We start from the raw sequence: 25414 nt of genomic DNA on the forward strand, positions 1-25414 counted from the left end.
TTGATGGCCCAAATTCTAGGACAAGGGATTTCCAGGTCAAGAACTCAAATAAAGGGGTATTTAGACAGGGTTTCTCCTGGAGGGGTTGTGGGAGAGAACTGAGCTAGCCAAGGGGAAACCTCCCCCCACACCCACTTCCTGAAGAAGAGCAATCAGTGCCCCCTAAGGGTTATATTCTTTTTCAGATTTTGTCAGTTTTCCAGGAAGTTTCCTTTAATTAAAATTATAGTAATTTAAAAACTATTAAACACCCTGACCTTCTCAGAGCAGGGAGTGATACACAGTGTTTACAGCTCTTCCAAGCAGCTCCTACCTGCCATGCCTGATAAGGAGTAGGTTAGAGGATTATTCAAGATGAGGCCTGATTGGGCCATGGTGGGATGGACAGAGCTGCCCACATTGTGGTGGGGGGCAAGGGAGAGGCTGAGGGCACAGCTCAAAGCAGGGACTGTGCAGCCTGACTGCAGGTGGGGGATTCAGACTAGGTCTGTCTGGGTCCAGAGCCTCAAGTTGTTGTTGGTTTCTTTTTTCCCTAAGATTCTCTTTATTTGAGAGAGAGACAGAGACAGAGCATGAGCAGGGGGAGGAGGCAAAGGGACAGGGAGAAGCAGACTACCCACTGAGCAGGGAGCTTGCAGCAAGGCTTGATCCCAGGACCCTGAGATCATGGCCTGAGCGGAAGGCCACTGAGACGCCCCCTAGAGCCCCAGTTTTTAACCTGCCTTGACTTGTAGACCCCAAGACTCTCCATAGGATTTTCCCCTATGCAAAAATGGGGCTGTTTCATGGTCCTTGGGGTCCATCCAAAAGCCCAGAGCCCCCCAGAGCAGGCTGCTCTTGCCCAGACTCCCAAATCCCTCACATCCGACTGCTGCCCTTTGGGGCCCCACCTGGAAGCAGGTGACTCAGGAAGGGACTCTGGGGGGCACCAGGAGAAGAACCCATCTCTAGCAACTGGGCTGCAGAGGCTGTGGGACAGACCTCTCTCATCACTGCATGTCCCTAGATAAATCATTTCACTGCTAGGGCCTCAGTTTCCCCACCTGTGACATGAGCTCACAGGCATGAACATGCTAAGCAAACCCAGGTGCCATCCCAGGGTTGTGAGAGAGGGGAAGTGGTCTGTCTGGAGGTCTACAGATCTAAATGCCGGTGGGACACAAACCTGGTTCTCAATCCCCAGGGAGGGCTTCTGTTTATCAGACTCTCATTATGGGGCCCTGCACCAGACATGCTTGTGCTCTCACCAACACCCCTTCTCAGGGTCCAGCAGATTCTGCCAGGCTAGACACCGGGCCCAGAATCCATAGGCAGGCTGGGCTGGACAGACCCCCTCTCTAGGCTTTGGGACATAGGCTGAGGAAGGGAGAGGGGGCTGGGGAATTGAACTGGAAGGTGACAGAGTCACTGCTGGGGCCATACTCAGAAGAAGCTGATGAGGGAAAGACACAGAGACTAGTGAGCATAGTGGAGGTGATAGAATTTGAGCCCTAACTTCTGTTTCCCTACCGCCCCTGACTGCCCCTGAGTTGGTGGGCTGGGTTTTTTCAGCCAATATCCTTTGATCTGAGTAGGATTCAGTAGTTTCCTGCTCCTCAGAGCCAAACACACCCCAACTAAAATAGTCCCTTTGGAGGGTAGATCACACCCCATTTGTGCACCCCCAAGTGCCCAGTGCAGGGGGGTCCCTATCGTTCCTGTCCATCCTCTCTCTAGCCTGGCCTGAGACCTGCCACTGCCAGTATCCTCTCTGTGGGAGGGGCCTGTGGTTTTCTCACCTGCTGTCTTGTCCAGTGAGGAGGGAGCCGGGTACTGAAGTGGCAAGTACCTAGGGCCTGTGGTCAATGGGGGAGGATCTGGGCTCTGCCACCTCCAGGTCACACAGCCTGGACAAGGTCACTCAGCCCTCTCTGAGTCTCCACCCTTCTTTGACAGGACTTGTAGAAGAACCACAGAGCCCGGAGCAGGTTCTGAATCCTCTGAGAAGCACCCCTGATGGTGATCAAGAAGGGACAGTGAACAAGCCCTCTGGGGTCCTGAGCTCAGATATTTCATCTTGAAAACAGGCTGCATCTCTGTGTGGCTTTCTGATATTCTGATGATTGTTTCAATATAAGAATTTTTTAAAATCACCTACTTCCCCTCCCTCCCCAGGCCCCAAATATTTGAAACTGGAGCTCTAGAAAGAGGCATCTATATAACACTCTTATCAGAGAGCCCCCATGAAGGCAGGCCCCCCTTCCTAACCTCAGTGAAGTGGGGCATGTGGGGTGTCTTCCTGGCCTGAACCCTACTTCCCAGAGGTCAGCCCAGAGTTCAGGGCCCTCCCACTAACAGGCAAGGTCCCTGGCCCCAGGCTACTGAGGCCTGGGGAGGTACCCTGTGTTGGGGAAAAAAAAAATGCTCTAAGCTCCTAGGTTCTGCCATGTAATTAAAAATACCATGGAACCCCCCCCAATTTTCAGTGTTTGAGTGCAAGAGCCAGGAGGTCACCTCAGGCCAGGCCTGTGTCTCCTCAGCCATGCCCCCCGCCTGACATTGTGGGTGAGTCACACGCCCTTGTTGAGTACCAATTTTCTTATCCACAAAGCAGAGATGAAAACAAAAATATCCACAACCTCAGAGTAGTGCGAGGAAGCGTCTAGCAAGGAGATATTCCCTCAACAGTAATCAGTGTTGGCACCGCCAGCAGGGCTCCCTCCCAGCCCCCTCCCCTGCCTTCCTGTGCTGCCCCCAGGGGCCCCCCCTTTCTGAGCTCCAGCCCCCTGGTACTCAGTTTTGAGCTTGAGGCATCGGGACACGGGGGCAGGTGCACAATCAACACTTTAATCATTCCAGAGGCAGGCTTTGAGCAGCTCTGCAGCGCCCCCCAGCGGCCACTCTGCCATCCTGAAGGCCAGAGTACAGAGCAGGGATCAGGGCCGCAGTCCCCAGGGCCAGAGAGGTCTCCTCGCAGGACCCCAGTCCCAGAGGGGGCAGTACTCACGACACCAGTGGCCCGTGACTTCTCCTCCTTGTGTTGAGGAGGCTGAGCTGCTTTAGACCCCTTCTGACCAGGAGCAGGCCTTCGGGGGATGCCAGTGGGGCCAGGAGGGGCCAGACGCCCGCAGACAGCCCCCCAGGGAAGGTGCGTGGTTCCCTGATTCAGAGTCGGGGATGGCTGAGGACCTTGGCAAGGGTGGTGGCTGAGTAATCCAGGGGACACTGCTCCAAGTACACGTGAGGTAGCAGCAGGGCTGGGCATGTGCCTGTTACTTCGATGTCTGGAGGGCAGGTGGAGGCCCCCGGAGGTAGGCCAGGCTGCTGGGGTGGGTGAGCCCAGGGACTACCAGCTGACCAGCCTCAGCTCGATGGTTTGTCCATCCTTGGGGGTATAGTCAGCAATGCCTGCAGAAACAGGTTGAGCATTGGGGGGGAGGGTTAGCAGGACAGAGAATCCCATCCCCTACCATCACCTCTTCTTATGGAGAAGCGCCCTGAGGCCAGGGTGTATGAGATCTACTGAGGGCTTGGTAGCAGGAAAGTGGGAGCTGTCCAGAGCCAGTATGGAAACTGAAATCAGCTGTGACCTCAGGGCTCCTGAGGCCCCCCAAGTTCATTTTACAGTGGGGGAGCCTGCCAGGCAGAGGGGCTGGGACAGGATTCTGGATAACCAGCATGGGGCCAAAGGAACCAGAGCACCCTGACAACACCTGATAGACAGGGTCACTGTCTTCAGGGTCTCTTGAGGGGCCATCAGGAAGGGAGATTTGCTCAGTGTAGTCTGGAGGGAGAACCAAGACCACGAGTGAAGTCTGCTAGAGCCAGCCTCTGCCCACTAGAGACAGTCAAGGCCCCAGCATGGCATCTGGGGACAAGCCCCAGCTCTGTTCTCATCAGCGGTGTGACTTTGGGCAAGTTATTTCACCTTTGGGAGTGCTGGCATTCCCATTACTGTCGTCATTTCAGAAATGGGCTTGCCGCAGGCTACACCCTCTAGCCCAGGCTTTATCAGTAATAGAGGCCAGATCTGGGGTCTCCATCTGCCCCCTCTTTACTTCTCAATCTGTTCAGAGGCAGGCAGGGAAAGAATGGCTTTCTTGGGCTCCCTCAGAAAGGCCCACATTGTGGAAGGCATTTGGCCCAATGCCTGGCACTCAGTAGGTGCCCAGCAGAAGCTCTCGGTAGCAAGAACAAGGACAGATGACCCTTCAGAATATGTCTGGTGACCGGGCTAATGCACAAGGATGCTCACAACTGCTTGAACTGTAGGAGTTAAAACCCTAAATATCCAGCAGGAATGGAGAACCGCAGCCTCCCCATCTCACTCCATGCCCCACTGCAGAACCCAGGGCTGAGGCAGGCCCTGCCTGGCCCACACCAGTTGTGTGGCAATCCTTGTTCTCCAGCTGATGGCAAGCGCGGAGCCCAGGCCATCTCCTAACAACAAGGATGGGTCCAGGAATGTGCCCGGGTCCCAATTCCACCTTTGTCTGCTTGGGGCAAAGTTTTAAAAGGGAGCTGCCCTGGGAAAACGCAAGAAGGGTGAGGAAGCCAACAAAAAGAGGAGTACGGAGTCCCAGGAAACAGGGCTGGAGTCCAGGTTACACCAGCCCCGAAGTCCTCGTTCCCTCTTGACTCTGGACACTTGAGCTAATGGATATCATAGAGTGGAAGCTAGTCTGCATGGTTTCTTGTTACCTACAGCCCCAAATACCCTTGTGAGTGATATATTCTACATGGTATTCCAAAGGATGGGGAAGATCTATATGTAACAACACAGAGGTCTACAATATGTTAAGAATGAGAAAAATAAGTTGCAGGGTGCCTGGCCAGCTCAGTCGATAGGGCAGGTGACTCTTAATCTCACGGTTGTGAGTTCGAGTCCCACACTGGGCACAGAACTTACCTTATTATTACATTTTTCTTTTACTAAAGCGATAGAAGTTTATTAAGTTTATTAAGTGAAAATAAAGAAAAAGGTCTTAAGACAGAGAGGGGTCCCAACAGGGTTGCCCTAGAGCTTTCTTTAATAAATAAATAAATAAATAGGGGCTACTAGGTGGCTCAGTTATTAAGCGTCTGCCTTCAGCTCAGGTCATGATCCCAGGGTTCTGGGATTAAGTGTCCTTGCTCAACGGGGAGCCTGCTTCTCCCTCTCTTCCCAGCTCCTGCTCTCTCTTGCCATCTCTGTTTCTCTCTCTCAAATAAATAAATAAAATCTTTTAAAAAAATAACAAGTAAATAAATAAAATATTTGTTTTAAAAAAGAAAAAAAAATTTTTTTAAAAGTTGGAAAACAGGGGTGCCTGGGTGGCTCAGTGGGTTAAAGCCTCTGCCTTCAGCTTGGGTCATGATCCCAGGGTCCTGGAATCGAGCCCCCATCGGGCTCTCTGCTCAGCAGGGAGCCTGCTTCCCTTCCTCTCTCTGCCTGCCTCTCTGCCTGCCTGTGATCTCTGTCTGTCAAATAAATAAAAATAAAATCTTTAAAAAAAAAAAAATAGGGACGCCTGGGTGACTCAATTGGTTAAGCAGCTGCCTTTGGCTCAGGTCATGATCCCAGTGTCCTGGGATTGAGTCCCACATCGGGCTCCTTGCTTGGCAGGGAGCCTGCTTCTCCCTCTCCCTTTGCCTGCCATTCTGTCTGCCTGTGCTTGCTCTCTCTCCCTCTCTCTCTCTATTAAATAAATAAAATCTTAAAAAAAAAATAAAGTTGCAAAACAGTATACAGAGCTGCCAACCCAGTATGCTCACATTAGCTGCACATGGCTATTGTGCATTTGAAGTCTTAGAACAAAAAAAGCATGCAAAAATGCCATTCATAATTTTACATTGATTATATGTCTCAGAATAATAGTATCTTGTATAATTTGCTTAAATGAGATGTATCGTTAATACTAGTGTCACCACCTAGAAAATTTGGAATTACACACATGCCTCGCATTTACTTTCTGTTGGATGGCATTGCTACAGAGCATGGCTCCATTTTTCTGAAAAAACTTACTTTTCTTTAAAATTATTTATTTATTTATTTGAGAGAGCGAAAGCGAGCGAGAGAGGGGACACAGCAGGGGGAGTGGGTGAGGGAGCAGACTGCCCACTGAGCAGGAAGCATGGTGTGGGATTCAATTCCAGGACCCTGGGATTAGGACCTGAGCTGAAGACAGACACTTAACAACTGAGCCAACCAGGTGCCCCAAAACTTACATATTTAAAAAATTAGCTGGAAGAAAACATACCAACAGTTAAAAGAAGCAATTTCTGGGGAGCAAATAATAGGTGGTTTCAATTTTCCTCTTTTTTGCCTGGTTTCCTAGAGTTGCCACAATAACTTACATAAACATTCTTAAGCATTCAGTCCAGTAACTTAGAAACCACTTCGCACATCAGTTATCTTCTGAGGCGGAGGCCCAGAAAGGCTCAGGGGAAAGCCAAAGTGAGCCAGGGAAGCCTCGAGGCAACAAGGCCAAAGTGGGGCAATGTCCAGAGATGGCGGGCCGCCAGACTCACCTTCTAGCAGCGGGGTGTCGGGGGCTTGGAGGAGCTGCCAGAACTCGCGTTCCCCAGCTTCTTTCCCCATCACAGAGGTCAGGTAGGGGCCTGACAAGGAGTTCCGTGTTTCATACCTACCAAAGGGAGAGGCAGAGGGAGAAGAGGTGACTTTTGCTTCCACTGACCCAAGGACAGAAGCGAAACTATCCCCACCAGGGAAGTCCTGGTCTTTCCTTTCCAGGTCACGGGCCTCACCTCTGCCCCTCTTCTGCTGCCCCCTGACGTTGCCCGCTCTGGGGACTTCATCCCTGCACACTAACCAGGACCATGGCCTCTAGGAAGGGACACCTGCTATGTGACTGGCTCGGCAGCTGCCCCCTCTCTGGAAGCTGGCATTGCAGGGGTGAGGAGCAGAAGCCATCAGCACCACATACAATATGCCAACGCCCAATGAGAGAGGGCAAAGCCAGCGTGCAGAGAAGCAGAAGGTGCGGGGCAGAGACACCTGGTGGTGGCAGTGGGTCTCTGCTTTTGGAAGGTTCTGTGGCTCAGGAACACTCCCCTCTTCTTGTGGCTGGGGGGCTCAGTCTTCTCTCCGATTCCACACACCTCATGCTCCCCCTTACCAGAGAGGACTGGAGTTAGGTTTCTGGCCTTGGCAACCAAGAGACTCCTTATTCACACCATCGGCCCCCTGAGCTCCTCGTCTCTAGCTATGCATTTCTCCAAACCATGTGGACACAGATGCCAGAGGGGTCCTCTTAAAAGCCCGTGGGTCACGTTCTTCCCCTCCCCAAAAGGCTTATCAATGGTTCTGTCTTAGAGATGGAGGGTTTTTATATTCTTAAGAGACAGAAAACCACTCAAGGTGACTTCATCCAAAGGAAAGTGTTGTTTGAGGGGGTGTCGCAAAGCAGCCCCCATCGGCATCATTCCCTAACTCTGTGGGTCCACATGGCTGCTTGGAGCACATCTGTTTCTCTCTCTCTCTCTCCTCTCTTTCTCCCTGGATCTCTCTTTCTGCAGTCCAGCTCTCTCGGCCGGGCATTCATGTGCCTCCAGGCATAACATTCCTGCCTGGCCTCTGCACCCAGTAGAGGCACCCCACCTCCACTGACTCTGTCCACTCTGTCCCTGATTAGTATCCTTGTTGTCTCAAGGTCTGCTGGACAGCAGCCTGCCAAGGTGCTATGTGTACGGCCCTCTGGGGCTGTGTGGGCCCCTGTAAGGGCTGCAGTATGTGCTGCAGGCTGCTGGGAAGAGAACTGAGGCGGGCTTAGTAGTGAATGGAGTGTTCGGGGCCAGGGAAGGGCCTATGAACTCACAGCTGCTGGGTCAAACCCAGGCTTGACGGTAACTCGAGTCAAGCAGCTGAGAGCATCGGGCTCCTCCCATGCCTGGCTTTGTACCCCTGCTCCTCAGTGAACAGTCCTTATTTGAATGTTATTCTTCGTACACTTTATATCTAATTTGCAAAGTCATTTATGGTTTATAGATGTCTGGAGCCAGAAAGAGAAGGGACTTTTAACAGCAAACATGATAGTATGCATCTAAGTCATAGTATAACAGAAATAACCCAGGGTCTGGAAGAATATTTGTTCTTTAAAGGGCGGGGTGGGGGGGCGTCTTTGTATATCTCAGGCCTGACATTCCCTGGTCCGGACAACCTCCAGGCACCAGCTGTGGGCCCTCCCTAACTGCAGGGTGTTGTCCTTTGGGAACTCCACATGGGCAGAGAAATTGGGGCCCACAGAAACTAAGGCATATCCTTCTAGAAGAGAAGAATCTGGGTGACCTGGTAGAAGGCACTCCACTCCTCCAGTTCCGATTCCCCACTGGTAACACGAGAACCCCATCCCTGTTATTCAGGCATGGGCACGAGAGCAGCACTCCAGAGCTGCCTGGCCCCAGACTTGTCGCATCTTGTCAGGGTGAGAGGCAAGTTGAAGGATGTTGCCCAACCTCCACACATTAGAGGACTCGCCCTGGGTACTTCATCACAGGGATGAGGCCAAGATCCTCTGATGAGAAAAATTCTGATTCTTTCAAAAGCTAACCTGTGTTGAGCTTACTAAGTGCAGGGGGCCACGTCCTCTATGTGCACTAATTCCCAGATTCCTTGCATGGCCCTGCAAGGAGCAAGGCACCGCTGGTGTTCTCACTGGGTGACAGGTCAATAACGAACTGGTTCCAGGTCCCGAGTGGGAGAGTGATGGAGCTGGGAGTCCAGTGTGGATGCTCTACCCCCAGGGAATGTTCTCAAAGCCATTGACAATGCTGGCCTGCAGCTGCCAGTTTCCACTACAGCCCAGGCCATTCAGGAGTAGAGAAGGGGAAAGCAGAGCCTGGCCCAGCCCCTCTCCTGGGGAACCTCCTCTTCCATCCCCATCCCATCTGCATCCTGTTTCAGGGAGGTGGGGGGGGTCTCACGTGAATCCTGTGAGTTCCTGGGCCTTCTTAAGGACATCTTCCAAGGAGGCCCCAGCAGGGACAGAGATGCGGTGTCTATATGGTTGCAAGGCATGGGGGACCTTCAGCATGACACTGATGAGCTCTTGGGTCTGTGAAGGGGTCTCCACAGCTGGCTGTAATAGAACTATGCCAGGGAGAGAGGAAGGGGTAGCTGGTGTGAGGGCAGGGGGTCAGGTGTTAGTCCTCCTTTCTTCCCTCAAAGACACTGTGGCCCATTTCAGCCAGCATCACCGCTAGTTCCCATCCTAGCCTCCCCTGTCTTTAACCTCCATGTCCCCCGGCTGCCCAAGGTTGGGCCACTTACTGGTATTTTTGCCTCCAGTACCCCCTTCCCACCTATCTGCCACAGCACCCCAGAGGGCTCTTTCTAGAACATGCATCTGTTCCTATCACCTCTAAGGGTCTCCCCTCCTCTTCATTCTCCTGCCTGCAACTCCGGCTCATTCTCCCAGAGCCCATTCTCTAGTAGGACCCTTCCCCCAAATTTCAGTCTTTTATACCTCGGCACCTTTGTTCCTGCTGTTCCCCCTCTGCCCTGCCCTTGCTACTGCTCTTCTCCACTGGAAAATCCCACTCACCAACTCAAGTCTTTCTCCCAGATGAAACCCTGATTCCAGCTGCAAATTGTGACTCATTAGGATGTACCAGTGCTACCCAAAATGTGTCCCTCCCCATTCATCCACTCAAACATTTCTGGCCTGGGAATCACACAGGGGGCTGCGGATTCATGGCCCACCCAGAGCTCTCTCTTTGGTATCTCTCCCCCTACACTGTGGCTTTCTGAAAGCTCTGTCTGCACCTTCACTGCTAGTGTGTCCCACGTGGACCACCAAACCCCTGCTGACTCAGCAAACCAGGACTAGGCAACCTCCCTTCCCCAGGACCTGCACACTTCGGGGAACACTCGGCACACTGAAAAGAACAGGGCTCCCGTTGGAAGGCCCAGCTACCTCTTGGTGCCTTGCAGTCTGGAGAGATGAGATCCACATAGCTCTTGCCGTTCAGGACAGGCAGCAGTTGGGAAATTATGAGAACATTCTTGAAGGCCCCATCCTGCATACTGGCCAACAGAGCAGCCCTTGCCTTGAGGCATGCCCTGCCCAGTTTCTCTCCAGGCATGGAGGAGTTCATCAGTAACTAGTGACAGAATGGGGAAGAGAAGGAGAAGGCAGGTCAGCTGGCACTGAGGAGCCAGGTCTCCCAGTCCCTGACCAAGCCACTGCCCACCGAATACCAGATTGGACTCTGGCCCCAAGCTCTCTTTCCTACCTGCAGCGCCAGAGGGGTGCTGTAGACATTTCCAAAGTGGCCTTCAGAGGTCTGTGCCTTGAGGATCTTCTGTTGTACTGTACTAATGGCCTGGGAGATCCGGTGTCTCTGATTGGGATTGAGGTTAGATTGCTCCAGACAGGTGAAGGCCAAACCCGCCATGGCCACTGTGTCTGCAATGGACAGAGCCAATAAGGGTCAGTCTAGGCAAGGCCCTGGGGCAATGGGCTGCCATCAGAGGCTTGAAGAAGGGGCATGGTCAGATCAGCGTTTTAGGAAATTTTCACCAGCAAGGGGGACCAACGGAGCCCACTTTGTCCAGAACTTTCCCAGTTTGGCCACTGTTAAGTTCAGTGTCCTGGGATGCCCCTTAGTTCCAGGAAAACAAGAATGGTTGCTCACCCTACCCCCATCTACTGTTTAGGGGTTAGAGGTTAGGAAGAGAGCCCAGAGAAGGGTGGCTCAAGAGGACTTTATCCTACACCACTCATTCCCAAACCTACCTGCACTTTGGAATCATCAGGGAAGTTTGGAACAGATTGATGGCTAGGTCCACACCCAGGTGATCTGATTTCATAGGCCCAGGGAGCTGCCTGGGCCCTGGAGGGTTTGAAGCACGCCCCCCCCCCAAAACTCCTGCCCCACCCTGAGGTGATTTACTGGGTCCACAGTGGTTCTTCTACAAGCCTCAAGCAGAGCAAGCCCTCTGTGGGCTTCTCTCTGCGGCACCACCTCACCCTTTCAACCTACTCCAACCAACCCCAGCCTATGCAAGGCACACACACTCACAGACCGCCTGAGCTACAAGAGACCCTGAATCACAATGACAAGAAAGGGCACTGGAGGCCCCAGGTAACACACGGAGGTAGCAGTTCCACAATCCAGGTCTCAGGCTTCCCAGCTCATATGAGGACAAGATCATAGCTATGTATCCAGAACTTTCTCCATGCCAGGCACCATGACAACCACTTGACTTATAAGGCGTCTTCTATCAGGATACTGCTGGGAGGTTATTTACAGGAGAAACTCAAACAGAAAGGCCAGCTGACTTGACCCAGGGTGGCCTACAATAAGTGTGTGACAGAGCTGGGGTCCGGGTCCCAGGCCTGCTCCAACACTGGCTCATGACCACCACACCACACACACGAGCCCTCCCTCACAAAGGACTCCTTTGTCCCAAGGAAAGGTGAGCACAGGGCAGGGGGAGGCGGCCCTCAGTTGGGGCTGGGGGATGGCGGAGTGCCAGCCCGGCTTTAGTGGGGCCTCGCCCACTCACCCACAGACAGGCGGTCCTGTTGGAGGTGCTGGTCATGTTCCACGGCATAAAGGAGCTTGCCCACCACGCTGTCATGGAGCCGCTTCTGATGGACACACAGGGCCAGGATGCCCAGGCCATACTGGTAGTAGCTGGTGCGGGGGTGGCCCTTGTGATTGGACCCTGGGAGAGTGGAGACCATGGGGCAGAGGCTTTGTGCCAGGCCTGAGGGGTGGCCACTCTGCCCCCTCCCAGCAACCAGCCCAGCCAGCACATAGGACCCCACTGCCCACACTTTCCAACCCCCTCCTCTGGGTCACGGGACCCTTCATTCTTCATTCCCTCAACCCATTCTTGCTAAGGGTCCACTCTGCGTCAGGTGCTGTGCTGCTCAGACAGGTGACCAAGCCAGCAGTGACCAGTCACGTCTCCAACCGTAACAACCTGCACCCATGGCAGCATGATTAGAACTGAAATGTGGACCAAGGGATCTGGGGCCACACAGTAGAGGTCTTTGAGGAGCTGGGGCATCAGGGCGGGGTTCTCTAAGAGGCAATGATGCTGACCAGGTCGGGGTGGGGAGGAGGAGCTAAGGTGGAGTAGGAAGCTAGAAGCGGAAGGATATCTTCTGGAAAGAGAGAACATATACGAAGACCCTGATCTGCAAGCTGAGAAATCAGCACAATTAAAGCCAGAAAGGCAGGGGGGTGAGCCAGGAAGTGGGCCCACAGGTCCTGAAGAGGAGGAAAGGGCAGGAGGATGGGCCCAAAGACAGCAGTGAGCTGCCTGTGCAGGGTTTGAGCAGGGCTAACGAGATCAAATTTATATTTCAAATGCTTGCCCTGCTGTCATGTGCTGAGTTGAATCAGGTGGCAGGACAGTTAGCAGAGAGAGGCTGAGGAGCAAGCAGGATGGAGGCCATGCAGTCGTCCCAGAGGCAGTGAGTCAGTCCAGTCGTGGTGGCTGAGCAGAACTTGCCAACAGAGTGCATGTGGGGTACAGGAAAGGCTCAATCAAGGCTCGATCAAAGCGACTGCAGCAGGCCCAAGCCTCTAGGTGGATAGTGAGACAGGCAGAGCTGAAGGTATGAAAAGAGGCCTGGGGGGAAAAAAACCCAAAGTTCTGACTTAGATGCTTCCCCAGAGAATGTGATCTGATGAGGGCCCCCCTCCACACTTGGCAGGCCACGTCCTCTCACCAATGGCCCTCTTCTCATCCTCCAGGAACCGCTTCAGCTGGGAGACCAGCCTATCCCCTTTGCGGCCTCCAACGAACTCACAGTTAGCCCTGAGAGCCAGCAGGTACAGGGCCAGCTGGCCCATGGAGGGCTTGGCCTGGTTGTTACTGCTGTCATCATCGATGGCAAGCCTAGGACAAAGCCAGTAAACAAAACTTCTGTAAGAAAATGCCACCATGGTAAGCCTGGGTTGGAGCACCCCAGGAACATCATAAAGTGAAAAGAATCCTAACAATTAGGAATTTTGCTAGAACTACCAAAAGTAGACGGAGTCAGCTCTGCATGTCGTAAGGTGCATGCCACACATATTTCATAAAGATAAAAAATTAGACTCAAGGAGAAGCCCCAAGGGCTCTGATGTCCAAATGACCTATGGTTGCCCCCACCATTCTGATCACACTTTGCCCATACAGTCTTCCCTCTCTTCCCCTCCCTGCCCTGTGTCCACTGTCTGAGAGGGAGTCCAAGCAGGAGCTGCTTCGTGGTGTTCCCAATCCTTCATCTCTCATTGAAACACCCACACTGAGCCTCAGAAGGCCTCCCATCAATGCCCCCCTGGAAAGGGAGCACAGAGTTAGATGCTGCTAGGTCCTGCTTCTGGGCTTGGGTGGGGGTTGGGGGTGAGGGCACGGACTGTGGTCATGGATCAGTGATGTCTGTCTCCAATCTAGTCAAGCCAACCCCATTCTACAGATGGAGAAAGTGCCAAAGGAGACAAAATTTGCCCAGAGTCTCCCAACAAAGCAGTGGGAGCCCAAACCAGAAGGCAGGTATCCCTTAGGAGGTAGAGCAAGGCATGGGGAAAGGAGAAGAAAGTGAACAGCGATACCCCAGGAGCCTCTGCTGGTAGTTGAGCTTGAGAATGTGCAGATAGAAGGCCTCCCTGGCCCCTGCCTGCAGGCTGGAGAGGCGTAGGCCCACGTAGATACTGGGGTTGAGGTGCTCCAGGGAGAGCCAGTCCATCCAGGGCAAGAGGCGCTGGCCCAGGCTCTCTACCAGCTTGCTGTCCACCTCTGGTACTTCTTAGGAAAGAGAACAGGCCAAGTGAGGTTGTAGGACCAGGCCTTCAGAAAGGAACTGCTTTTACCTTACCAGAGCCTTCTCTAGGCAATAAACATCTCTACTCCACCTCCATCTGGCACAGGTACTACTTGTATGGGAAAAGGCGGCAGGTAAACAGGGGAAAGCAGGTATCCCAAAAGAGCAGTTGAAATGGGCCAGGGAGAGTTGGTGGGCTGAGGGCAGAGAAAGCTGGTACCAGGCAACCACCCTGCCATGAGGAGTAACAGAGAGATGGGCCCATGCCTCATGCTGTGTCCCAAGCCCTGTACCCGACCTCACTTGGTCCTCCTCATGCCAGCCCTGTGGCATCCGTACTGTCATCATCGCTTTGCACAAAAGAGGAAACAGCCATTCAGAGTCATGTTGTGTCTTACATAGGCTGCAGAGCCAAGGATGAACCTTCCTGCAAAGCCTGTTCTTCGGTGCTCTGACAAATCCATTTATAAAAACTGCAACCCACACACAGAACATATTACACACCCAATTTCAAAATACCGCAGGCTGGGGCGCACGGGTGGCTCAGTCAGTTAAGCCTTGTTCTCTTGATTTCAGCTCAGGTCATGATCTCAGGATCCAGGGATTAAGCCCCGCAAGGGCAGGGGGGGCGTCCCCACTCAGTGGGGAGTCTGCTTGAGGATTCTCCCCCCCTTTTCTTCTCCTCCCCCCACCCTCTAAAATAAATAAATCTTTAAAAGACAAACACAAAAAACAAACAAAAAAACCCATTCTATGCTGCCCATGGCTAACCGGGGCTGTCTGGTGAGCTTCCTCTGCGCAGATCTCAAAATCATACTTTTCCTGCCATGTCTGTAGGTGCAGAGGACCTGAGTCCGAAGAGTGAGTCGGTAGAAAGCCAACCACTCTCTGTGTGCTTTGGGGTTTGCCTGAAACTGAATCACGAAAAACGTGGGGGAAGCAGAAGCCTCAGGGGCATCTCCCAGCCCCAGCTGACCCTGCCTGCCTCCCTTCAGGAAGGAACCTGAGCACTGTGGGTGGCCTGGGAGGCACTTTGGACTTTTCCCCATTTACTGCCTCCCAGTTATCTGCAGAGATCCAGTTGCCTCCGCTGTGGCTGTGCTATGTCCCAGGATGCCGGGCAGACTGCCCCTCCCTGGGCATTGAGCCCTGGAACTGCCACCAGAGCTCTTCACCTGTGCAAGGACCACGGTTCTTCTCATAACTGGCCCATCCCTCTTGGCTTGCATCCCACCATTTTTTTTTTTTTTTTTTTGGTAAGTAATCTCTATGTCCAGTGTGGGGCTTGAACTCATGACCCTGAGATCTAGAGTCGTCATGCTCTGCGGACAGAGCCAGCCAAGCACCCTACAGGTCTCACCGTCTTATGCCTGTTTTCCCAAAAGTCACAGGTATTTGCTGCTACCTGTGAAGAGGCTAGAGGGGGTGGAGGTTGGGGACAGGGGTTGCTTTTCTTTCCTTTCACTTTCTCAGTACTTTTCTGGGACTGCCTCCCATTTCTATAGGCATTTTTCCCTCTCTGTCTGGATGTGTCTCATTCTCTACCTCTTTCAGCCTGTCCTTCTGGTCATCTGTCCCTCTCTTTCCCTCTCCCTTTTCTTCAAACTGGTAGGAGAGCCTCACCCCAACCCAGGCTCTGCCCTCCAGCCAGTGAGTCAGCCCTGGGATTAGAAGTGATAAGAAGAGGAACCAGAGCAATAAAGAGAGGCTCATAACCACAATTCACCCTCCTTAAAAGGAAAATTCACCTCTGTCATTAAAGTGGCCAAGGGCGATCTCCTTCCCATGGAGCCTCTTGCACACCAGGCCATGCAGCTCTGCCAGCTGACTAGCCTTGACATTCCGAAGCAGAGGAGCCCACCCTGGGCAAGCATTAGTGCAGCTTTCCTGTCAATTTCACAACGGCAGAGCTTTGAACCATAAAGTTTGAGATCCTCCACACCACACCGAGGAGGAAGACAGGGAAGCATTCTCAGCCCATTTTGCAGGAGAGGGAATGAGGCCTGGGCAGCTAAGTGGCTCAGCTGTAGGGGGCTGCACCTGTGCAAGGACCAGGGTCCAGGGCTTCTGTCAGGTCTATGGGCCAACTACTTTAGTGGCTCATGCCCAGTGAGGTCCGGGTCCCAGGTCTCCCCTGGGGACTGTTTGGACGGGAACCAAGAGCCAAGGGCTGAGGGGTCTGTTTGCACTTAATGGAACACAGGTTGTAAGTTCCTGGTGCCCAGAGAAGACCATGACCTGGAGTTCTGAGAACGGAGTCCAGCAAAGCCCTGGAAAGCTGGAATGCCTTGGCAGGTCACCTGATTCCCCCAACCTTTGACTGACTCGTCTGTCATCTGAAACTGCCTCTCAGCTTCTCCAAAGACACCAGGACCCAGGGAGTGAAAGCATATTGCACATAAGGCTGGGGGCAGAATACAAGGAGGGAAGCAAGGTGGGTAGCCCCAGAGCACAGAGGCTTCCCTGCCTGCCTTCTGCTTTCTCCCTATCTCCAGTGCACAAATAGCCCAGGCCTGCGTTCAGACTCCCAGACGGATCCCAACAGGCCCCTGGGGATGCTGGGACACAGAGTCGAAGCAGTCAGGTTCCTGTGTGTGCAATGTAACACAAATGTCTTGCCATGACCTGCCCCCATGCCTCTCTCAGACTCCATTAAGGGTGCCTGCATAATTACTTCCCTCTGCCTGGGATGCCCCTACTCCTTTTCTTTTCAGCTCCTTTTCCTTCTCTGGGTCTCAATACCCCCTGTTGCGCCTGGTCCTTGGAGAGCCTTCCCTCAACTCTCTCCCTGAATCAGTGGCCCCCAGCTCTCTACCTCCATGCCTGGTTCCCTTCCTTTTGCACTCCCCGCAGCCCCAAACAGCACAGATTTGCTTCCGGACTTCTTTTAACTGTCCCCTTTACTAGAACAGATGCACTAGGAGGACAGGGATGGGACTGGTCTCTCTCTATTCCTTCCCCAAAGCCCAGCGCTGCACTGACTAGGAGAAGTCTCAGTCAATGCATGTTGAATGAATAAATAAACTAATGACTTTAATGGGAGCAGTTTTGTCTGGTGGGCTGTCAGACATATAGAGCTGACCCTCTAACAATGTGTGTTTGAACTATGTGGGTCTATACGTGAATTTTTCTTGATATAGTACAGAACTTTAAATGTATTTTTTTGAAGATTTTGTTTATTTATTTGAAAGAGAGAGAAAGAGACAGCAGAAACAGGGCAAGGGGTAGAGGGAGAAGCAGACAACCTGCTGAGCAGGGAGCCTGGACATGGGGCTCTGGGCCTCATCCCAGAATGCTGGGATAGAGACCCGAGCAGAAGGCAGACGCTGAACGGACTGAGCCTCCCAGATGTCCCAAATCTACTCTTTTCCTGGTGATCTCCTCAACAACATTTTCCTTTTTTTTAAAGCTGACTTTATCACAAGAATACAGGATATAATACACATAACATACAAAATATGTGTTGTTTATCTTATTAGTAAGGCTTCCAGTCAACAGTAGGGTATCAGTAGTTCGTTAAGTTTCTGGGGAGTCAAAAGACACACACGGATTTTGGGCTGCATGGAGGGTCTGCAGCCCTAACCCAGCTTGTTCGAGGGTCAACCATAATTAATCTCAATACAGGGTGTCAAACACTGAGGTTCAGCTAAGTCCAAAGTGCTGTGGAAGCCCAAAGGGCAGATAAACTGTACTGTCCCACACATCCAAGCCTCAGTTTCTCCAGCTACATACCGAGGGGTTTGGACAAGGTGGTCCTCCCTCCTAAGGCCCCAGGAGGAAAGAGGCACAGGGTAGATCTGGTTACTTACCGCAGACATCCGCGAGAGCCCCCAGGCCCCCAAGTAAGAAGAGGAGGGCCCCAAGGTGCCTCATGGCAGGAGCGTATAGGTGAACAGCGGGCGGGAAGCGCGACAGACTCCTGGAGCTGGTCTTGCACAGCTGGTCACTAAAAAGGCCGCTTCCTGTCACTGATTAATCCCTCCACGCCCCCAGCAGGACGCTGCTAAATCAGCAGAGAGAAAGGGGAAAAGATCTGTAACTGAATTGAAAGCGAGGCCAAAGAACAGAGGAAGGAAGGAAGGGCAGTGTTTCCCTGTTGGTACGGAGTGGGGGTGGGGGCAGACAAATAGGAATGGTGTGAGACATCCCGAGGCCAGCCACATTCCGTCCCCGCTGCCTAAGAGTACTGGGCAGGCACAGAGGGCCTAACATGTGATCTGCCCAAGTCTGTCCACCTGCGCTGGCGCGGTAGCCCCCTCACTGTTCCAGCGGTGGACAGGCAGGGCTGGGGTGCCTACCTGGTGCACACCCCCGCCCAAAAGGAATCCCTGGGAGGGCCCAACCGGGTCTGGGTCAGGGAGCGGAACTGAGCGCTGTGGCCGTCACGTGAGCGACTGCTGGCGTCAGCGGTTCTCGGCTGGCCTGCCCCGAGTCAGGGGTAGGAGGGGGGGAGGGAGGGGTGGGAGCCGGACCAGACTGGCCGGTTTTCTCAACCAACCAGAAAGACAAAACAGAACGAGGAACAGTATTTAATCACTTGAGACACCAGAATCCTGGGTAGCAGGGCTGCTTGTTAGGACTAGGGAAATAATCTTAACAAAAACAAAACAAAACAAAACAAAAATCTCAGTATTGGCGCCTGGGTAGCTCAGTCATTAAGCAGCTGCCTTCCCCTTAGGTCATGATCTCAGGATCGGGCTCCCTGCTCCCCAGCTTCTCCGCAGTCTCCCACTCCCCCTGCTTGTGTTCCTGCTCTCGCTAGCTATCTCTGTCAAATAAGTAAATAAATAAAATCGTTTTTTAAAAATCTCTGTAAGCAGAAGAGAGAAGGAAGGATTCCTCCTCTGCGTAACCTCACAAGAAAATCAACGTGCAAGAGTTAAGCCTAGCGGTCTGCGTGACCTTGTCCAAACTCTCTTGAGTTTGAAATAGTTCTCTAGCGTGAAATGGGAGGATTGAACAAGATCATTTTAACTAAGCGCTCTTCCAGCTCAACCTGTGAAAATGTTATCATCTGAAAACACCTCTAATCATTTACTCTAATGAGAATTTTATGGCAGTCATATTGTGGCTAACTGCCAAGATTCATTCTTTCAAGATAATGTGGTTTTGCACCGACTTACCACAAGTCAAGCTCCTCACATCGACAAATACAGATACACGCATCTGTTTACAGAAGTACTTTACAAGATACAATTAGATTGTCTGGCTGGAGAAGGCAAGGTGTGGCCCATCCGGGTGAGGTTCTGGGGAATGAAGGAGGTCAGCTGGAGGCCCAATTTCTGCAGATTCTCAGGTTTAAACCTCCAGGGGAGCCCCAGCAATTTGTGGGCAATGGAACTGCCTTGATCTGGCACAGGACTGCTTTGACTCCTGCAACCCTGTCTGTGCCAGGTGGTGGTGATTGTGGTTCCTGCCGCCTCCAGGAGGGCAGTCTGGAGGAGGTGACCATGGTGGAGGGGTTCCCTATCCCCCAGCCTCTGGGAGAAGCAGCTTCCTCCAGGAGGGTGACCCTCTGATTCCCATGGACTCAAAGGCACTGTGGCGACCCACCAGGGAAGAGGTGTATTTCCCATAGCTATCAGGAACAGAACAACTCGGGGGGCAATGCTGGGTTGTTTTAGGTAATATTGTCAGGAAAAGTAAAAAGGAAAGATGACTAAAATGTTTGGTTCAGGATTTCTATTTAGGGGTCTATACCAAGAAAGTGAAAATTAGCTTGGAATGAGCAAGTGAAAGTCTGCCGGTCCATGCATCAGGAAAGGTACTGATGAAGTCAGCTGCAATGTTAACAGGAGACTACTTTTCCCAAGGTCATGTTACAGCTGTAAGTGTCCCGATAATCAGGTTCTTTGAGTGACTATTACTATTTTTTGGGGGGGATTTTATTTATTTATTTGACAGACAGAGATCACAAGTAGGCAGAGAGGCAGACAGAGAGAGAGAGGAGGAAGCAGGCTCCCTGCGGAGCAGAGAGCCTGATGTGGGGCTCAATCCCAGGACCCTGGGATCATGACCTGAGCCGAAGGCAGAGGCTTTAACCCACTAAGCCACCCAGGCGCCCCTGACTATTACTTTTTTACTGATATTTCTTTTTTCCCCCTAAAATCATAAATTTGCTGTTGGAAATCCTAATTGTAAGAAAGAAACATGTCTAGAGAACCTAAGTCACTTGGACACAGAGAAGACGCCTGAGGTCAGGAGTTTCCGAACTTAACATTATACACCTGTCTCTGTAGTTCCCAAGGGAAAAGGACTCTGGGTCCACTTTGCTGTCCAGATCTGAAGTCTACCCCTCTCACTCAGTACTGTAATGCGCGGAGCATAGCAAAGCACTCCTTGGTTTACATTTCACCTAACCCCAGTTTCTAGCCAAATGCTTTAATAACCTTTCTATTTGTGTGGTCAGAACCCCACAGTTGCTCTGCTCCACAGAGGAGCCTACAGATTCAAAACAGCTCCAAGGATCTGTCTGAGAAGTTCTCTTGAGACCCACCAGCAAGAATCCAGTGTGCTCCCTCCAGGGGTCCTGGTCAGGACAACCAGCCTTTGAGGAGGGAGGAAGGTTCAGGGGAAAGATGGAAAGGCTGTCCCAGGACAGGATTACTCAGACTGTCCGTGGTGTCCCTGCACTCATGGATTAAGATAGCCTAATAGTCTTGGGTCCTGTGCAAGGCTCTTTTTTCTTACTAAACTGGAATCCAGACCTTTAGAAATTAGAAACTCGCCTAGAGGACATTTTTTTTTTTCTTTGCAGACAAAACCTTTTATTAGTTTATTTACAGGCCTTATCAGTGTTCCTGGTAGTATCATTAAAAGACCATTTTACCTTAGAAAATGACCATCTTTTCAACTGTAGCCTATGGCTGCTATAGTATGCATTTCACTCAGCATTGTTTGCCTACCAGGTTATCCTCTGCTTTTTGCCTTAATTCCAGGTTGCCTGATGCATTCCCCTTTCATTATGAAAAAAGCCTACTCAGAGAACTAAGTTCAAATGGTCAAGATTGTTTTTTTCATCAAATGTACCAGTGCTGAGATTTGCCAGCTATCTAATGCCCAAAATTAGATGGTTATCACCCAAATACTATTAATTTATTTATTACTATATGCAATTATAAAATCACCACAGTAATCTTTAAAGATCTTTTCTCATCCTGTTCATTACTTCCAACTATCATTCAATACTCCGTTTTTGGAATGACACTTGGAAAAACCTCCAAAATAACTTCAAACTAAAAAAAGCTTACCCTACCAGTCCAAATTTGAGTATCTGACCATCACACCTCTTCAAACTGGGCTTGATCTTCAGTTCCCTCTTCACCCCAAACGTGCTCTTTTAAAGATGAAAATTCCTATTTTAAGTGGATTTCTAGTTCTTATGTGACCATAGAAAACTTCTAGACTTTCTTCTAAAATCTAGAGGAAAAATTAACTCTACCATTAAGAATGTCACCAAATGCCTGTTTTAAGTACTTTAAACTACTTTACACTACTTTAAACTACTTTATAAATGGGACATTAAACATTCCGGTAAGTGGGAAATTAACATGTGACAATGTATCAAGTTTACTCCCTAGTGATAAAAGTAAGTTTATATGCAACACATTAACTTTGGTATTATAGAATTTAACCTGTTTATAGTACAGACTGTCTTGTGGTCATTCTTTGCTTATATAAATTGTGTTGCACTAAATGACCTTTATCCGGTAGCTTTTTATTATGTACTTAACCATTTCCTTCCCTTAGACAAAGTGAAACTCCAAGATCCCACCCAAGAAAAAAATGTTACCCGAAATTTCAGTTTCAGCGTATTATAACATTAGAAACAGGATCTGTGCAACTTACCCTTTTACTATTTTAATAGTACAAGGTTACAGTGTTGACCAAAAGAAAACACAGATTTCTCATTAAACTTTTGTTTTAATGGGTCTCAAAATTCTGTGACAGATTTTTGGTCAAGTTGTTTCCATTAAAAAGTACTGATTTTAAAAACTAATAACTTAAAACTGCCACACACACACACACAAAAACAAATGGTCCACAAAACATTCTCCTTTCCTTCTGAAGGTTTTACGATGCATTGTTATCATTAACCAGTCTTTTACTATTAAACTTAAATGGCCAATTGACACAAACAGTTCTGAGACCGTTCTTCCACCACTGATTAAGACTGGGGTGGCAGGTATTGGGGATAATATTCATTTAGCCTTCTGAGCTTTCTGGGCAGACTTGGTGACCTTGCCAGCTCCAGCTGCCTTCTTGTCCACTGCTCTGATGACACCCACAGCAACCGTCTGTCTCATGTCACGAACTGCGAAACGGCCCAGAGGAGGATAGTCAGAGAAGCTCTCAACACACATAGGCTTGCCAGGAACCATATCAACAATGGCAGCGTCACCAGATTTTAAGAACTTGGGACCATCTTCCAGCTTTTTTCCAGAACGACGATCTATCTTCTCCTTCAGCTCAGCAAACTTGCAAGCAATGTGAGCTGTGTGACAATCCAGCACAGGTGCATATCCAGCACTAATTTGGCCTGGATGGTTCAGGATAATCATCTGAGCTGTGAAGCCAGCTGCTTCCATTGGTGCGTCGCGTCATTTTTGCTGTCACCAGCCACATTGCCACGACGAACATCTTTGACAGATACGTTCTTGACATCGAAGCCCACATTGTCCCCAGGAAGAGCCTCACTCAAAGCTTCATGGTGCATTTCAACAGACTTGACTTCAGTTGTTACATTGATTGGAGCAAAAGTGACCACCATGCCAGGCTTAAGAACACCAGTCTCCACTCGGCCCACAGGGACAGTACCAATACCACCAATTTTGTAGACGTCCTGGAGAGGCAGACGAAAGGGCTTGTCAGTTGGACGAGTTGGTGGCAGAATGCAATCCAGAGCTTCAAGCAGTGTGGTTCCACTGGCATTCCCATCGTTACGGGTGACTTTCCATCCCTTGAACCAAGGCATGTTGGCACTTGGCTCCAGCATGTTGTCACCATCCCAACCAGAAATTGGCACAAAGGCTACTGTGTCGGGGTTGTAGCCAATTTTCTTAATGTAGGTGCTGACTTCCTTAATGATTTCCTCGTATCTTTTCTGGCTGTAGGGTGGCTCAGTGGAATCCATTTTGTTAACACCAACAATTAGTTGTTTTACACCCAGTGTGTAAGCCAGAAGGGCATGCTCACGGGTCTGCCCGTTCTTGGAGATACCTGCTTCAAATTCACCAACACCAGCAGCAGCAATCAGGACAGCACAGTCAGCCTGGGATGTGCCTGTAATCATGTTTTTTATAAAGTCTCTGTGTCCTGGAGCATCAATGATGGTCACATAATACTTGCTGGGTCTCAAGTTTCCACAGGGAGATATCAATGGTGATACCACGTTCACGTTCAGCTTTCAGTTTATCCAAGACCCAGGCATACTTGAAGGAGTCTTTTCCCATCTCAGCAGCCTCCTTCTTGAATTTTTCGATAGTTCTTTTGTCGATCCCACCACATTTGTAGATCAGATGACCAGTAGTGGTAGACTTGCCCGAATCTACGTGTCCGATGACAACAATGTTGATATGAGTCTTTTCCTTCCCCATTCTGGTTTAGGTTGAGTGGTGGTTTTCACGACACCTGTGTTCTGGCGGCAAACCCGTTGCGAAAAAGCTAGAGGACATTTTCCCTGTAGCATTCTTTCATGGATTTTTTAAAAATGTGTTACTTTTCTTTTTTAAAGATTTTATTTATTTATTTCAGAGAGAGAGAGCACCAGAAGAGGTAGGGTCAGAGAGAGAAGCAGACTCCCTGCTGAGCAGGGAGCCCAATGTGGGACTTGACTGAACCACTCAGCCACCCCTTCCTTGATTTTTTTTTATATTTTAGAGTTTTCTGCATATAGATCCTACACTTTTTTTTTTTTTTAAAGTAGGCTCCACACCCAACGTGGACTTGATCTCACAACCCTGAGATGAAGAATTGCATGCTCCACTGACTGAGCCACTCAGGTGCCCCAATCCTATACATGTTTTGTTCAATTTACTGCTCACATTGTTTTATTTCTCTGCCTTTTGGAATTCTTTGAGGTCTAGGTTTGAAATAGATTCTTAAAGGGCTATGGTTTCCTTCTGCCACATACTGAGATGGTTTTCCAAGCCTGTTTCTTATAAAATGGGACTGGAATACCATACTCGTAGGTTTCTTATTAGGATCACATGAGGATGCTTATGAAATGCTTAGAAGTGTGGCTGTCATATGGTTCAAACTCATTCTATTTTAGCACTTGTTGATGACTAACTATCAAAATCCAGGAAAAAGGGCACTTGGGTGGCTCAGTGGATTAAGCATCTGCCTTCAACTCAGGTCGTGATCCCAGGGTCCTGGGATTGAGCCCTGCATCGGGCTCCGTGCTCAGCGGGAAACTGCTTCTCCCTCTCCCACTCCCCCTGCTTGTGTTCCCTCTCTCTCTGTGTCTCTCTCTATCAAATAAATAAATAAAATCTTTTAAAAAATAAAAGAAATCAAGGAAGATCTAAACAAATGGAAAGATATTCTGTGTCGATCAACTGGAAGACTCAGTATTATTAAGATGTCACAGTGACACAGATTTCATCATGATCTAGAGATTTAAATGACCCCAGTCAAAATCCCTAAGCTATTTTGTGTTGATAAAATGATTCTAAAGCTTCTGTGGAGAGACAAAAGACCTAGAATAATCAACAAAATACTGAAAACAAACAAAGTTGGAGGACTGACACTACCTAATTTCAAGATTTACATAAAGGTACAGTAATCAAGATGGTGTAGAGGTCGTGAAAGAATCAACGGGTGGACCAATGGAACAGAATAGAAATAGGAAGAGAAATAGACCCACACAAAAATTGTCCACTGATATCTTGACAAAGGAGCAAAGGAAATTGACAAGGGAGAAAAGATAGTCATTTCAGCAAATGTGCTGGAACAATTGGATATCCATATGTGAAAAAAAAGTTTATTTAGACATATACCTTATACTTCTCATAAAAAATTGAGAACTGAACATAAGATACCAAGCTATAAAATTTAAAATTTCTGGAAGAGGTTATGACTTTTTAGGAGCAACATCAAAGTCATAGTCTGTGAAAGAAATAATTGGTAAGCTGAACTTCATTAAAATTAAAAACTTCTGTTCTGCTGAGGACACAGTCAAAAACGAAAGGACGAATAAATAAAATAAAATAAATGAGAAGACAAGGGGCACCTGGATGGCTTAGTTGGTTAAGCATCTGCCTTTGGCTCAGTTCATGATCCCAGGACCCTGGGATCCAGACCCACACTGGGCTCCCCAGAGAGAAGCCTGCTTCTCTCTCACCCTCTGCCTGCCACTCCCTCTGCTTGTGTGCTCCCTTTCTCCATCTTTCTCTCTCTGTCAAATAAATAAATAAATCTTTAAAAAAAATGAGAAGACAAGCCACTGACTGGGAGAAAATATTTACAAAAGACATGATAACAACTTATCCAAAATACACAAAGAACTCTTAAAAGTCATTAATAAGAAAACAACCAACCCAATTTTAAAAATGGGCAGCAGACACTTGATCAAAGATGATATATAAATGGTAAATAAGCATATGAAAAGATGCTCCACATATGTCATTAGGAAATTGCAAAGTAAAACACTTTTTTTTCCCAATTTATTT

General features: G+C 49.8%; 1 protein-coding gene and 1 pseudogene across 2 annotated transcripts; both read right to left on the minus strand.

Annotated features, from left to right (window-relative positions):
* Positions 1-2805: 2805 nt before the first annotated feature.
* On the minus strand, positions 2806-17722 carry TCN2 (transcobalamin 2). 2 transcript variants are annotated; one of them, XM_044243912.1, is made up of 9 exons: positions 17552-17722; positions 13534-13723; positions 12666-12835; positions 11489-11650; positions 10213-10385; positions 9894-10080; positions 8902-9067; positions 6490-6605; positions 2806-3387 (listed from the first exon to the last, which is right to left on the minus strand). In XM_044243912.1, exons 1-9 carry the CDS (start codon positions 17613-17615, stop codon positions 3326-3328), a joined length of 1290 nt encoding a protein of 429 aa, XP_044099847.1. In that variant the 5' UTR covers positions 17616-17722; the 3' UTR covers positions 2806-3325. The 2 variants fall into 2 exon arrangements, with proteins under 2 accessions (XP_044099847.1, XP_044099845.1); XM_044243910.1 differs by having other exon boundaries at positions 13534-13726.
* Positions 17723-21793: 4071 nt separating this feature from the next.
* On the minus strand, positions 21794-23343 carry LOC122903258 (annotated as a pseudogene).
* Positions 23344-25414: the final 2071 nt, after the last annotated feature.

This window comes from Neovison vison, chromosome 3, assembly GCF_020171115.1.
Source record: "Neovison vison isolate M4711 chromosome 3, ASM_NN_V1, whole genome shotgun sequence".
Taxonomy (NCBI): domain Eukaryota; kingdom Metazoa; phylum Chordata; class Mammalia; order Carnivora; family Mustelidae; genus Neogale; species Neogale vison.